General features: G+C 35.5%; 2 protein-coding genes and 1 long non-coding RNA gene across 3 annotated transcripts; 1 reads left to right on the top strand and 2 right to left on the bottom strand.

The window, feature by feature from the left end:
• Positions 1-10: 10 nt before the first annotated feature.
• Positions 11-4,571, bottom strand: LOC308684520 (C-signal). The gene is made up of 6 exons (XM_081355773.1): positions 4,062-4,571; positions 3,921-3,972; positions 3,231-3,418; positions 2,943-3,098; positions 2,726-2,836; positions 11-347 (listed from the first exon to the last, which is right to left on the bottom strand). Exons 1-6 carry the CDS (start codon positions 4,206-4,208, stop codon positions 234-236), a joined length of 768 nt encoding a protein of 255 aa, XP_081211899.1. The 5' UTR covers positions 4,209-4,571; the 3' UTR covers positions 11-233.
• A 1,881-nt stretch (positions 4,572-6,452) lies between these two features.
• On the bottom strand, positions 6,453-16,457 carry LOC308685024. The gene is made up of 3 exons (XR_014029410.1): positions 16,293-16,457; positions 12,542-12,675; positions 6,453-7,465 (listed from the first exon to the last, which is right to left on the bottom strand). It is a non-coding gene; the product is annotated as an uncharacterized lncRNA (long non-coding RNA).
• tesmin (testis expressed metallothionein like protein) lies at positions 7,868-11,580 on the top strand (the record flags this gene model as incomplete). The annotated part of the gene is made up of 7 exons (XM_081355326.1): positions 7,868-7,882; positions 8,153-8,223; positions 8,335-8,394; positions 8,589-8,691; positions 8,799-8,936; positions 9,028-9,146; positions 11,385-11,580. 7 exons carry the CDS (start codon positions 7,868-7,870, stop codon positions 11,578-11,580), a joined length of 702 nt encoding a protein of 233 aa, XP_081211452.1.
• Positions 16,458-16,522: the final 65 nt, after the last annotated feature.

The following is a 16,522-nucleotide window of genomic DNA, read 5'->3' as shown; positions in this document are numbered from 1 at the left end:
AAAAATAAAACTCATAAATGGCATTTGACTCAACTTATTTTCTGTCTTATATTTTATTTTTATATTCATAGAAAAGGCAAAAACCACGAGAGACAGGTAGCAAAAACCTTTTTTTTATTTAAGAAAGATTTGTACTTCTTGGTTGGGACACACAGGTGGAAGCATGAATAATTAATCCCGCAGGTTTTAAGCTCCTCAGTGGTCATCTGGCACATTGTGACACAATATGGAGATCACCAGGGTAAGCTTTCTCCAGTGTAGTCCACAAATCCACCGTGATGTTTCTCAGTGAATCCAGAAATGACAGACAACACGGATAATATGCTCTCCTCTGGACTCAAAGGTGCCTGTAAATAGCAAGTAAATGAAAAAACGAGTTCAAATAAGTAGTCCTAGGGATTGACGCACTTTTCATAATTTAACAACAAGCTTGCGATTTGATTCCGATTCACAATTCCGATTCAATTTGATTGGATATATGTGACCCTGGACCACAAAACCAGTCTTATGGGTAATTTTAAAACAATTCAGATTATTATCTGAAAGCTGAATAAATAAGCTTTCCATTGATGTATGGTTTGTTAGGATAGGACAATATTTGGCCGAAATACAACATATTTGAAAATCTGGAATCTGAGGGTGCCAAAAAAAAAAAAAAAAAAAAAAAAAAAAAAAAAAAAAAAATCAAAACATTGAGAAAAATCGCCTTTAAACTTGTCCATTTCTGTTGGTGATTTTGCTGCATTCACTCACAAAAATATATATTTTTTATATATTTACAAAATATCTTCATGGATCATGATCTTTACTTAATATCCTAATGATTTTTGGCATAAAGAAAAAATCGATAATTTTGACCCATACAATGTTTTGTTGGCTATAGCCACAAATATACCCGTGTGACGCATATATCAGGTTATCAGAAAAATCGGAAAAAGTCTAAACTTGTTCAAATGAAAAACTGATTTGTATACATTCATTTAAATTGCACATAAGCCAGTTTTTATAATAATGTTGTTCTGAAATACAAACATTCAACCAGTGGGCAGTAATGAATATGTAATATAGTGCATACATTTCGCAAAATGCTGATTTCTAGTTCATTTATTTAACTACGGAACTTTGGTCATTGAATGGCTTTTCTGAGGTAAATGTAATGTTACGTGACATTGTTTACAAGCTTGTCTTTGAACGATAGCATGAGACTTGAAACATTTCAGTAACTTGTACCGATTCGTTCAACATGCCTTCTGATGTTCATTCATGTTTATTTCGTGTTATAGCAAGTAGTAAAGATGCATCATGTTCAGGAACTCGAGATGCAGAGGAAAACATTCCACGGCAAGTAAAATTAGATGTTACAAATAATAAGGTAGTAAAACAATGAGCAAAGATGAGAATGTGTATTTTGTACAAAATTTGCAACTGCTTTTTAGTTTTAAGTTGTGGCTTCTTTTACATAGGGACTACTAAACAGACATTTAGATGTTTCTTTTAAAGGAACACGGCGACTTTTTGGGACTTTAGCTTATTCACCGTATCCCCCAGAGTTAGATAAGTCCACACATACCCTTTTCATCTCCGTGCGTTCCGTAACTCTGTCTGACGCACCCACCGCTAGCCTAGCTTAGCACAAAGACTGGAGGTAAATGGCTCCAGCTAGCATACTGCTCCCAATAAGTCACAAAATAACGCCAACATTTTCCTATTTGCATGTTGTGATTTGTATAGTCACAGTGTGTACGAATAACAAGGTCACATGAGACAGCCATCTTCTAACCATATACATACTGGGAACTATATTCTCAGAAGGCGAAGCACTGCTACTTCTGCGGAGTGGGTGCGTCAGACAGAGTTACGGCACGCACGGAGATGAAAAAGGTATGTATGGACTTATCTAACTCTGGGGGATACTGTGAATAAGCTAAAGTCCCAAAAAGTCGGCATGTTCCTTTAAAATGCAGAGTATTGAAAATCAAAATAAAGCTCTGTAAACGCTTGTTTTGTTTAAAACACTATCCCATCAGGGAATCAAAAGTTCTACACTTTTAAAAGGTCTTGAAAGGTCCACTTGAACCCTTGGGCCAAAGACAGGAAATACATGATTTAAGTGGTCAAGTGCAAAGACTGCAGGTGTGGGTATTTGGACAGGCCCTTTGTTGATTAATAATTAATAATAGTTATTTATTAGAAACATACATAAAAAAATAAAATAAAAAAATTATTCAGCTTCAAAATATGCGTTTTTTATATGGGTGTGTGTAAATTATGTTGTAGAAGAAAATATTCATTTATTGTCAACTTATGTTAACCACAGTCCTCATTTTACACACACAGTAAATATTATATATATATATATATATATATATATATATATATATATATATATATATATATATATATATATATATATATATATATATATATATATATTATATATATATATATATATATATATATATATATATATATATATATATATATATATATATATATATATATATATATATATATATATATATATATATATATATAGAGAGAGAGAGAGAGAGAGAGAGAGAGAGAGAGAGAGAGAGAGAGAGAGAGAGAGAGAGAGAGAGAGAGAGAGAGAGAGAGAGAGAGAGAGAGAGAGAGAGAGAGAGAGAGAGAGAGAGAGAGAGAGAGAGAGAGAGAGAACATTATAAAAACCCATAGGAATATCTCAAGGGAACACATTCATCCTCACCATTGGTCCGCCCATATCAGTGCGCACCCAACCAGGGTGAAGGGCGACACACAAGATCCCATCAGCTTCCAGATCAATAGCCAAACACCTTGTAACCATGTTCAAGGCACTCTATATTTATAAAAAATAAAAATAAAAATCAAAGTTAAGTATACAAGTTCATAATATGACAGCAACTGAATCATTTTCCCCACAAAGCAAATAACAGGTGTTTTACCTTAGATGCCCTGTAGGCATAACTCTTGAAGCTCGCTCCTTCGCCCCAGTTGAGCTGGCAGGAGCCCAGGAGAGATGACACATTGATCACTGCGGCTCTGTGGATTCCCATGTTACTGCCTTCAGCTGCCGCCCTTCTCAACAGCGGCAGGAAAGCCTGGAAAAGACCATAGGGAATTCAATAAAGAGGAACAAAAATATATAAAAATATATAATTTCAGTTCTAAAAAGTATTAGCAATAGATTAAAGTTGCCAGTGTTTGGTTGGTAATTGGTCCAGTCATATTACCTTGGACACAAAAAGAGGAGCCACTGTGTTACTCTCAAAGGTTTTCATCATGGCATCTCGTGTGACTGTGTTTAGTTCAGAGGTGATGTTAATCGCCGCATTATTAATTAAGCAGTTCAAGCCATCAGCACCCACAAGGGATTCCACTGCCTGCACTGCTGCATCCACACTGGTGTCACTGGTGACATCTGATGGAAATAACAACCGGTTTGATCCAATTCATTAAAAAAGAATGCGCCACACAAATTAAATATATAGCAGATGAAAAAGTACACAAGCTAGAAAATGTTTTATTCTAAGTGGAACTTTCCATTGTTACTAAAAAACTAAAAAAAACCTGTTTTTCCATGATTCCCAGAACCGTTTGAATCCTTGTCATTGGTCTCCACCTACTGGACATATATATGAATTGCACTCCACTAGGCGAATTCCGGAAGTAGGCATCCTACTTGTATATAATTAAGTTATAAACTATGCTTTATGTGTGTGACTGTGTTCCCTTTCTGCTTTGTAAAACTTGGTAAAATAATAATAATAAAAAATTATACATTTCTTGCAACTTATTTAAACTTCATTTGACATGCACGACGTTCTCAAACAAAACAAAACCACCTGAACTATTCGGTTTACGCTAGCTCGAACTGTCCCTCATCTAGCGTTAAAACGATTGGACACGTGACAGTAACTCACCTAGAGGCACAACATGAACGCCTGGATTAGACTGGGCAAGCTCTTGTAGTTCCTGGCAATGATGATAGCAAACATAATCGCTCGTTAAGCAAGCTTGTTATTGTGCATATTCGCTGTCTGTCGAGCACTGTGATAGCTTACCTCTGCAGCTGCTGGATTCCGGGCGGTTGCAATGATCTTTTTGGGTCTTTCCGAGGTAGCGAGCAGCTGTCTGACCATTTGCAGTCCGAGCCCTCTGCTCGCGCCCGTGATCAGCACCGAGTGACACTTTGTGAAATTGATCATCATCTTCAAGACGTCGCGAGCACTCCTCGCGCACTCTCTCTTTAAAGGGTTTCACAACTTATGTCAAACTGGAGGCGGGGTTAGTTTCATAAGCGTCCTACCTACCTCCCAACTTTTAACCAGATTTTAGTGAATTAATGCATTAGAAATGACTGGAAAAGGTGATGCCGCTAAATTCAAATAACTCGCTTCACTAATGTTTATATTTTGATTAATTTACTAATTTACTTAAAAGTTCCATATTATACAAATATCATTAAATCATCTAAATGTACTGTTTACCTAGCCGATTACAAAATAAAAAAATATATAATTATGTGAAAAACAGACGCACGCGACCTCTCGCGGTTTTTACTGTTAATGCGCGTGAGCTCATGCGAGCGTATCACCTTCGAGCTATTTTACAGTATCTGTAACGTCGAAAACATATAAAAAACTCTTGTATAGTCTTATATAAGTCAATTTTGTTCTTTTAAACGGTCAAAAATCCATTCGTACTTATTTATCTGGTAAGTGTCTCGAAATTGTTGTAAATTTTATAATTGATCAATATCTTGAGGTAACGCCGATGAAGTGATTTGCTAAATCGCTAGCTTAACAAGTTTACTTCAAAGTAAATAAACTAATTTAACAAACATCTAATTAACAATACTTGGTTATCTGTGTATATTTTATACTAGAGCCGAACAGTTGTATTCCTATGAAATATGTTGTCAATGAAATAGTTTACAAAAGAGTATTATAACTAGAAACAAATATACGTTACATATTCAGGACCAGTGTTACTATTGTTAACTAAAACTAAATTGTTATCAGTATAATTGAAATAAAAAAATCTTAGATGAAGCTATTAAAACTTACTGAAAAGTTGAAGGAATACATTTAACAAATGAAAAGGAAATGTTTAAAATAAAAAAAATGAATAAATGACAAATGCACATAACAAACTTACTAAAATTAAAACGAAAACTGTTTATAAAATTGTAGATAAATATGCTTCTCTCTTTTATGTCTGTGTGACTCCAGCGCCATCTACATTAGCACTATAATATCAGGAGAATGAATGAGTTGGATGGGCAAGAGTACAGCTACAGAAGAGACTTAACCGACGGGTCTCTGGTCCCCTTACACCACACCCAGGAAAGTCCTAGAATGGCAAATCTCTTCAGTCATGGGATGCATTCAGGACCGGGATATGCCAGGATGGAAGAATCCCTGCGGGAGGACGACTACACCACCTACAGGATTCTTCATCCGCTAACATATGATCCTTTGCCTCCAGTAGCCCACTTTGGCACTGCGTCCTATTCTGAATACTTACTGGCTCCGTCGAGCCATTATCAGCATGCACTAGGCCAACCATACAGCTCTATTAGAAGCCCATGGCCATCCCAGGAGGCTTTTCACTATGGCATGCCATCAGTGAGTGTGCACAAATTGAAGTATTTATTATGTGAAATCTTAAATCTCATTTGAACTGAATGCCTTAAGCATTTCCAGTAAGTAGGTTATGTCTCTAACTCATTAAATAAGCAAAACTTGTCTCATTTGTTTGTTTATCTCACAGGCAGAGATCTGTCGATCTGTCAATACTATCAGCTCTGAAAGTGCGGATGATTACAATATGGAGGGTTATTCTACACACCAAGGATTCAGACATGTTAATGTAATATGCCGGCTGAAGATGTTTGTGTGTATGTGAAGCATACGCTCGGTCCAAAGGGAGTTAATGGATTGTTCATATATACCTTTTCAGAGAAATCAGCCACATGGTCTTCTTGTGTCACCTCATGACCAGCACGAGATGGGGGAGAAGCCTCCAGTTCAGACGTCCAATATTTGTCAGGTATTAGCTCTCTCAAATGCTCTCTTACAAATATTTGTAATTGGCAGGTTTTATGGGGCTTATGAACATGAAGTGTGCATTTAAAATAAAAAAATAAAATAAAAATAATTTTCCAAATCCCAGTTAGCCGTTTGTAAGTCGACTTTCTGAAGAGAAAGGTCCTCAACCTCAATGTTTCTTGAGCACCAAATCAGCGTATTACAATGATTTCTGAATCATGTGATTATGTGAGTAATGATGCTGAAAATTCAGTTTTGCATCATGGGAATAAATTACATTTTAAAATATATTAAAAAAGAAAATATTAGGGTTTATACTGTATCAAATAAATTCAGCCTTGGTGAGCATAAGAGACTTTTAAAAAACATTGAAAAATTAAAAGACTGACCCCAAACGTTAATTCTAATGCAGGGGTGCCCAAATTATTTATTACTCTTGTTACAAACATATTGTTATTCTCTAAAGTAGATTTTACAAATTACACACACAAAAAAAGAAAGAATAATGTACAATAATAAAATATTTGTCATTTATAAGTGTTTTTTGATACATAGCTGCATTTAGATTCATGTTCAATTCATGTTATTTTGAGTGTCAAGGACAGATTATGCCAATAAACTGGAGGTCTTTGATAAATGAAAATGAAGCCGTTTGAAAAGTCTTGAAACAGGCCATCTTCTCTTAGATGTTACAGCCCGTGCAGTTTGTGTGTGATGGAGGGCAGGTCGTCATGTTGAACCATTGCAGTCCTGATCAGATTCCTCACTCTATGATGACGGATCCCAACACAGAGTCTCTGTCTAAGCTGTCAGTCCAGAGCTGCTCTACTGAGGACCAGTTACCTCATGGAAAAGGTGAACTTCAAACCTCAATGATTATAACACGTGTAGATATTTTAATTGATTTAAAGGGGTCATATCATGCATTTTTTATCATTTATGTTTTCCCTTGAGGTCCATGTATAATGCTCATTCAAGGTTTGCCAAAACTATAAAGCCATAATTTAGTTTCATGCCCTTTTTCCACGCTCTCCATGCTCTTTGGAGTCGAACAGGCTTGTTTTGTTGCTTTGCCTTTCAGTCTTCTATTTAAATAATCCCTTTGCATGTAAATTTAATAACAGCATTTACTGTTGTTAAAAATAAACGGCGTTCCTTTCTAATGCTGACATACTTCTGACTTTAAGCATTTTATTTTAAAATGGACTACAAGTTTAGTAGTTGAATGTATTGTTGAAGTATGTGAATGTCCTGTCCAGCGTCAGATGCCAGACATTCAGAGAAGACTGTGTTCACTGGGCTGCCTCAGACCCACACGACATCTGCAGGTGTGACGTTCAACCTCACGCCAGGACCTTATGCTTCACAGGTAGCGTTGAAGGCAAATATCATTTTCAGCCAGTCTCATTTGAAACCTGGAGTAAATATAACACATAATTATGTAAAGGTTTCCTTCAGCTCAAACAGTAGAGTAGCTTTGGATAAAAGCATCTGCCAAATGCATTAAAGTTGAAGGCCTATACATACATAATGAGTAATTGTTTGTCACACTTTACCTAAAAAAGAAAATTATATTTTGCTTAAAATTAAAACAATTTTTAACACTATTAATATATTTTCTCATTGTGACATTATTAATACAGTAATGAAAATAAACTTAAAATCAACTTAAATAAATTTTTCTATCATACTTATATGATGTATACATCCACTGTACTTTACAATTTAATTAATTATTAGTGTTTCTCATTAAATTAATGAGAAAGTAATTTTTTTTTATTTTAGAAATGGGAACTTGCAGAATTTTCATGAAAATAATGCCTCCAATCTTAGTGATCCTAAATTTACATAATTTTATTTATAAAAAAATGATTTTGATTTTGGGGTAAAATATGACCAGGACATTTCTTCTTAGGTTTCCTAAGTATGGTATGTGCGTATTGTATGGTTGTATTTGTCTAAATACAAAATAAATAAATAAAAGTGTGTATATATATATATATATATATATATATATATATATATATATATATATATATATAGTTAAAATTAATTTAAAAGGAATTACATTTAAAAAATATATATTTTTACTTTTTTTTTAGCTGCATCAGACGCTTTGCCCTACTGTGACTGTAGAACAGGAAGAGGAGGGTCACACTAAAGGACGTGGACGGTACATGTGTTATTACTGTAAAACCTCACATCTCGTGTTTATTCCTGAAAACCGATCTATCACTTTTATAAAACACTCTCAACTATGGCATAACTGTTCTTTGTTTATTAGTGTGAAGTGGGAAAAATCAAAGAGGCCCTGCAACTGTACAAAATCTCAGTGTTTGAAACTGTAAGTATTTTCATGTTGTAGTTTTTTTTAGCTTCTTGTGTGGTCAAATGTGACTTTAACTGATTCTTGGTTGTATTACCCAACAGTGTCTTTATTTAACACAATGATCTGTTTTATACTTGCTTTGGTCATGATGACTATGTAAAATTACTATGTAAAATCAGCTCCAAATGACCAAATAATGTCTCTGACAGTTATTGTGAATGTTTTGCGAACGGAGAGGTCTGCAACAACTGCAAATGCATAAACTGCTTCAATAATACTGAGCATGATGTAGAGAGATCCCAGGCTATAAAGGTGAACCACATAGCAATAACCTCTTAAAACATACCAACTCTAATGTGTTTCTTTGATTAGATGCCACTGATAACCTCATTATATTTTACATTTTTATTGCTCCTAAGACCTGTCTGGAGAGGAATCCAGGGGCTTTTCGGCCTAAGATTGGCAGTAAGAAGCAGGGGAATGTAAAGGGACGTCACACAAAAGGCTGCAACTGCAAGCGTTCAGGCTGCCTGAAGAACTACTGTGAGTGTTACGAGGTAAGTTGGGATGTTTTGGCTGATCTTATATTTAGTATATATTCAGTAGTGTGATTGTTTTGGAGACACTCTACACTGCAATTCCACACAGGCCAAAATCATGTGCACATCCACCTGTAAGTGTGTGGGCTGCCGAAACTATGAGGAAAGCCCTTCGAAGAAGAGATCAGACCGGGACAGGCCTGACTCCAGGATCTACAACCCGACCAGGTACATATGAGTCCATTATAATACTGAACCATAAAAACAGTACAATAGTAACAAATTTTTCTATTCAGTGTTTTTTTAAAATATCTTTTCTTATGAAAAAAAGAACAAAAAAGGAATTGTGGCCTTGTATTTTAAAAAATGAGCAGACTAGATGTGTACACACACTAGGGGTGGAACGGTACATGTATTTGTATTGAACCGAAACGGTACGGGCGTCACGGTTCGGTGCATAAATTTACACGGAGAATACACGAAATAAAAATAAATAAAACTCGCATGCAAATTAATTAATGTAATGCGGAACTACTGTTAGATATGTGGGTTCTTTAGGGACACCTAATCTGTAGCCCCGCCTTAGCTCTGAAGCGCGATGTTAAGATTGCAATGCTGGAATATGTTGTGTGTGTGTGTGAGAGAGAGAGAGAGAGGCGCGGGAGCGGGCGCGATCGAAAAGTCGCAAAGTGTTGACTTATATTTGTGTGCGTGTGCGTGTGTGTGAGTGAGGCGCGGGCGCGATCGAACAGTGGAAACATAAAAACATACTCCGTCATTTTGTTTAAACAGGACATCATTCAAAATGCAAAGTGTTTAAGTTATTGTTAATTAAAATTTTAAGGAAAACAAATATATTAATCTGAAATGTAGCAAATTAATTTTCAATTCATTCAGGTACAATTACCAAACATAGATCAAGGTCTTTTTGTCTTTTTATTAATTTAATTACAATAACAAATAAACTGGTTCTATGCCTTTACTTTATTAATAAAACTTATTTAAAAATTACAGGGCTTAAGTAATTTATTTTCCTTTAATGGTACAGTATGAGACATGCACAAGCCTTCTACATTTTTGTTCTGCTTTTCCCTCCATTGTACCGAACTTGTACCGAACCGTGATGTCTGAACCGAGGTATGAACCGAACCGTGACTTCTGTGTACCATTCCACCCCTAACACACACACATACACTGGCTACTGTAATAGGTACACCTTGACCCCTTTTGCCTTCAGAACTGTCTTAATTCGTCATGGCATAGATTCCACAAAGTGCTGGAAACATTCCTCAGAGATTTTGGTCCATATTGACATGATAGTATCACACAGTTGCTGCAGGTTTGTCGGCTGCACATCCATGATGCGAATCCTTCATTTCATCACATCCCAAAGGTGCTCTATTGGATTGAGATCTGGTGACTATGGAGGATATTTGAGTATAGTGAACTCATTAGTAGGTTCAAGAAACCAGCTTGCGATAATTGGACATTTTGTGACATGGTGTGTTATCTTGCTGGAAGTAGCCATCAGAAGATGATGCACTGTGGTCATAAAGTGATGGACATGGTCAGCAACAATGTTTAAACAATCCTCAATTGGTACTAAGGGACCCAAAGTGTGCTAAGAAAATCCCCCCCACACCATTACACCACCAGCAGCCTGAACCGCTGATACAAGGCCAGATGGATCCATGCTTTCATGCTGTTCACGCCAAATTCTGACCCTACCATCTGAACGTCTCAGCAGAAATCGAGACTCAGCAGACCAAGCAATGTTTTTCCAATCTGTTGTCCAATTTGGTGATCCCGTGTGAATTGTAGCCTTAGTTTCCTGTTCTTAGCTGACAGGAGAGGCACCGGTGTGTAGCTCATCTGCTTCAAGGTTCGACATGCTGTGCGTTCAGAAATGCTCTTCTGCAGACCTCGGTTGTAACAAGTGGTTATTCGAGTTACTGTTACCTTTCAATCAGCTTCAACCAGTCTGGCTATTCTCCTCTGACCTCTGGCATCAACAAAGCATTTTGCCAAACAGAACTGCCACTCACTGGATAATTTCTCTCTAGTGATGGCTGAGCGTGAAAATGGCTTGAGTTTTAGAAATACTCAGGTCTGCCAGTCCGGTACCAACAACCATGCCACATTTAAAGTCACATTAATCACCTTTCTTCCCCATTCTGATGCTCAGTTTGCTCAGTCTTGCCTAAATGCATTGAGTTGCTGCCATGTGATTGGCCGATTAGATATTTGCATTAACAAGCAGTTGAACAAGTGTAGCTAAGAAAGTGGCAGGTCAGTGTATGAGTATATATCCTATAAATATATATCTACATTTATGGCATCACTGTAAACTAGTCCAACGAGATTGAGATTAAAGTCGTGCTTTGTTGGTTGTTTTTCAAAAGGTAGTAAATGAGAGCAGTAGGGTTTTGTTATTCCTTCAGTCACCGAGGGTGTCTCTGTTGATAGGTGTCCTCTGGCGTGCATCACGCCTGATGTAGTGGAAGCCACATGCGGCTGTCTCCTCGCCCATGCTGAAGAGGCAGAGAAGGAAGGGTACACTTCAGCTCACGCTGAGAGAATGATTTTGGAGGAGTTCGGCCAGTGCCTGACGCAGATCGTCCGATCGATATTCAAATCCACCAACGTGCAATTCAATGTGTAGCTCGGGAACAAGCGCCCAGATGTGATTTAAAATGGTTACCAACAAGTGTTTCTGTTTCCTTTAAATGTTAAGAGATGCTTTAAAACTCACATCCTCATGACTTTAATAGCATATTTTATTTATTTATTTATTTATTTATATTTATTTATTTAAATACAAATGCCGTAATTTAAATATTATAAAAATGACTATTATTTATATATATTTTTCCATTTATTTCTTTATTTCCCACCATATCACATTTTATTTATATTTATTTATTTAAATGTACATGTTAATTATTATTTTTTACTATTGTTTCAGTTTATTTATTTATATCCATTTCCACTTCATATTCTTGTGATTTTAATTGATCATTTTATTTATATTGCACTATATTATTTAAGCATGATTTACATTTTTATTAAAAAAAAAGAAATATGTAAATTATTATTTGTATTTATTTCCATTTTTTTTTTTTTTTTTTTGTAGTTTGTTGAGAATACCTTCTATCATCTAAAGAAAAAAACACTTGCTTTTAAACCATTTAACCAGAAGCAATGTTTACATGTTTCTCCACGTTACTTGTTGCTTGTTCTGGAATGTTTTTTTGCTGTTCTGAAATTTTATCTGGTTTCTCATGTCAGGGAATTTCTGTCAGGTTGTATGAGCAGTCATTTCCGTGCATTAAAAATTGTATTGGCATTTTAATTTTGTCATTTGCAGTTGTGTTTATGTACTGGAGCTGTCACATTGTTTATGCATCAGTGACTAAATTGAATGACATCCTTATGTTTTTTTTAAAATCATTTTTAATCTTAACACCTACCCGAATCTGCCAGGATTAATAAAAAGGTCAATTTTTACGTCACCTTTCACGCAAGCAACTCATTCAAGCCATTTCGGATTCAGGGTTAAGAAAAACATGAGTGTTTTTCTCATGTGCAGAATTTTAGAGACACAGCTTTAAGGAAAACCTCACCGTATTGATTTTCATTATAGGAGACACTCTTGACGTCAAGCATTTGTGCAGGTTAATGCAGAAGGCGTTCCCATGATAGGACAAGGTGCAAGCAAGTGATGTCTCTCGCAGGGGGTTGTATCGAACCTTGGGTCCTGTTGTTAAAGAAGAACATAAATAGAGGAGTAGGGAACTGGACCGTTCACATTTGTTTAGTTCTTCTCATCAAAAACAATTCTTGATCCAACAAAAATGGTAAATATGCATACGTGTATTTTTACGTGCATACATTAGCATAGAATAAAAGATAATGTTTCATCTGTTTTCTCTTTATAGATATCAAGAATGTGGATTTTATGGACATGCACAGTTGTGATATTTTTACTGGTGAGAGAGTGTCATTGCATTAAAAAGGTATGGTTTTTGAGTTTTTATTGTAATTATTTATGCTGTTTCTTTTACTTATTTGCTCAAATGTATTTTAATAGACCACGTTATCTAAGAACTGGGGACCACAGTCAATGCTGTATCTAAAGGGAAAACGTGAGTGTTGTCTGACCTCTGATTGATTGCCAGCTGATGATCTTCTGTTTGAAATTAAGCATGAATATATATGTGGTCAGATTTTGATTTCTTGCTGTATTGATTTTTTTTCTTCTTCTTTTTTTTCCCAGATGGAAGACGGTTTGTCCCTGACATTGATGACATTATTTCAAATTCAGGGTTGAAAAGCTGGTACGCAATTCTCAAAGGTGTGAATCAATAATTCCTGATTGTTGCAGATATACAGCTCTTGCTTTGTTTCATTTTCAGTTAACTTGACTGTTGTGTTTTCTTCAAGGGTTTGAGAAACTGAAGTCGTTGAATGCAAGAAAACAATCAGGATTGTTCACAACACAGAACTTTGTTATCCATTAATTGGAGTGAAGGGTTTGTGTACAGTGTGCCATATTTTGTAATGTTTAAGATTCAAAATAAATCTATTTATGTCAAATATGTGGGGGGAAATAATTGTTTTATGTCTGCTGTTTAAAGGGATACTCCACTTTAAAATGAAAATTCTGTCGTCATATACTCACCCTCATGTTGTTTCAAACCTGTATGAATTTCTTTCTTCTGCTGAACAGAAAGGAAGATATTTAGAAGAATGTCAGTAACCAGACAGTTTCTGGTCTCATTGACTTCCATAGTATATTTTTTTCCACTATGGAAGTCAATGAGACCAGAAACTGTCTGGTTACTGATATTCTAAATATCTTCCTTTCTGTTCAGCAGAAGAAAGAAATTCATACAGGTTTGAAACAACATGAGGGTGAGTATATGACGACAGAATTTTCATTTTAAAGTGGAGTATCCCTTTAAGATAGTTGTGTTGTTTTGACAAACTTCATATTTAGGAAATGTCACACTTTTTAAGTCACTTTTTAATGTTCTGACAGTGGTGAGAATCATGTTTTATAAATGAAATAAATAACATTCACACTGAAGTTGAATTATATCCCCATTTGTGGTTATTTTATGCTTCTGCGTTTGTTTCAGTTTCGTTACACTTTTAGTTGCACTTTTCTTGATAAACAGAAGTCATTGTATGTATATAGACATAAATCCAAGGCAGCTGGGGTACTTCAGATGACCTTGAATACCTCAGAATCGCAGCCAAAGTCCAGCAGTTGCCAAAGGATATATCATATCATGTGAGCCAGACGTGACGCCTGCTCAGAGAGCAATGGCTTCTTTCACTGCCCTCGCATGCACTTCAGTCTTCAATGAAAACTATATGGGAGCTATTCTCTCACAATATGTGTTCTGTGTAGAATCATGTAGCCTATAAATCTAATCTAATAATCTAATCTAAACTGAAGCACTGCTAAGCAAACAAGTGGATATTTTCAAGTCTTTAGCCAGTTTCACTTTCTCGAGGTCACATAACTTTGCATTAAAGCATTCTGAATATGCCTGTGTTGTAATTTAAGTAGTTGCACAACAAGTATAGACTTTTAGATATATAGTCTGGTAAAGCATAGGCAATTTAACATTATCAATTACAGCATGATTATTAAAACTGGCAGGAAAACTTGCTAAAAACAGCTCAAGTTGCAGTCTAATACATCATCAAAATATCAGAATTTGTCTTGTTTGTGCTGTTTTCCCACCAAATATGATGTCACTTCCTGAAGGATGATGTCATTTAAGAACTGACAGTTAAAGTGGTATTACAAAAGACTATGGCAATCAAAATTCACTCCTTCGTTCACTTTATTTTCATTATCAACTATGATTTTCATCTTTAAAATTGTGCGTGTAATATTTTAGCCAATATAATGCTATCCATACTCAGTGGTGCGTTCAAGTCATGTCTGAAAAATCGTATTTAGGCCTACAAGCTGAACAAACTCAGATTCAAGTGAGAAGCTCGAGATTTTCTTTTACGAGTTGGGGGCGTGTCAGTGAGAAACGCGGCGGAATACTACAATATTTACACACTAAGAAAATGCTGGGTTATTTATTTATTATTTTTTACCCATGTGCTGAGTCACTGAAAAATTGCTGGGTTCTTTTTTTTAATGCTGTTGGGTCATTTAAAAAATAAAAATATTTTTACCCAGGTGCTGGGTTGACAAATAACCCAGAATTGTATTAGTGACATGGTCAGGCTTTTTTATTTTATTTACAACAAAATAAGCTAATTGCCTGCACAAGATGTAATAGCATTGTAATAGGCCACATAACAATAGGCTATCCTAACGAAAAAGTTTACAGTGGCTTCATAAATTAATTAAAACCATAAAAAAGCAAACCTGACACAAATTCTTTGTTCTTCATTTAGGAGTATAAAGTTTGCTGTAAACCTCGCTGTATTTTTGTGTAGTTTGCTAAGAGAAGGTAAACCGCCATATGACGTCATAACCATCTCGTAAAAACGAACTTCCCCTCTGCTCTTGTTTATATATATATATTTTTTCTCTGTATTAATGACTCTATTTGTGTGTTCTTATTCCTTGTATCGTAAAGATTTAAAAAAAAGATCCCAAAAACAAAAAAAACGAACTTCCCAGGAGACTTGAACGCATCAAGGTTGGGGGTCGATAAGATGGCAGCATTTATTTAATACAACATTTTTTTTTTTTAAGTATATTGTGAAATATTATTACAATTTCAAACAACTGTTTTTTACTGTATTAGGACTATATTCTAAACCGTAACTTTCATGCGAGGGCAGAGCTGTATTTTCAATCTGCAGATTTGGTGCTCAAGAAACACGTGCGTAATGTAAAAATAAATAAATAAATAGCTGATTAAAAGTAGTTTTTGGATTCTTTGGTGAATAGAACGTTAAAAAGAACAGCTTTTATTTGTAATTATTCGTCAATTGAATGGGCCAATCCTTGCTGAATAAAAATCATATAGCTCCATCTTCTGGTACATTATTGGCGAGGCAGTGGTTATAACCAAGGTTAATAGTTCTGAACATGTTTTTCAACAGTACTTAAGTGTTTTGTGAGTTGCGTATAGCCTACATTTTGAAATGCAGGTTTGACATAGATCCATTTACTGAGAGCAAGGACATGGATTATTATAGCCTACTATCAGTTTTGTAGTAAGCTTAGTTATTTTTGATGCAATGCAAAAGCCTACATAAATACAATATAACACTGAAATGTAAGTAAACAAAGTAACAATTGGGATAAAATGGAAATCAAAAGATAACATATTGTAAATCTTGGTATTTATAGATAACAAGAAGCATGCAAAAAAGCAGAAAAATACGTACGAAATAGACTGCATTTTTGCCTTCTAACCTTCTGTGGTTCAGTTCTTCCGTTTTAGAGCACCGTAGAGAAGACCTTACTTTTAAGACATCTTGCAGGTTGCATCCATCTGACTGCAGGCACGAAAACACTCTCCATCTTTACTGCAGCGGGACAGCCAATTAAATAGACCGAGCTTATCACACTCGCAGCGGATTGGCAAACACACACATTTCTTTTTCTTTTTTCCTCG

Source organism: Scardinius erythrophthalmus (genome assembly GCF_964197995.2).
Source record: "Scardinius erythrophthalmus genome assembly, chromosome: 24".
NCBI classification, from domain to species: Eukaryota; Metazoa; Chordata; class Actinopteri; order Cypriniformes; family Leuciscidae; genus Scardinius; species Scardinius erythrophthalmus.
The sequence above is the reverse complement of the archived record's forward strand: the minus strand, read 5'-3'. Positions and strand labels throughout refer to the sequence as shown.

Coding starts and splice junctions, on each gene's coding strand:
- LOC308684520 (XM_081355773.1), bottom strand. CDS start 4,208: ATGATGATCAATTTCACAAAGTGTCACTCGGTGCTGATCACGGGCGCG. Junction 3,973..4,061: donor GGAATCCAGCAGCTGCAGAG/GTAAGCTATCAC, acceptor CATCATTGCCAG/GAACTACAAGAGCTTGCCCA. Junction 2,837..2,942: donor ATGCCTACAGGGCATCTAAG/GTAAAACACCTG, acceptor TTATAAATATAG/AGTGCCTTGAACATGGTTAC.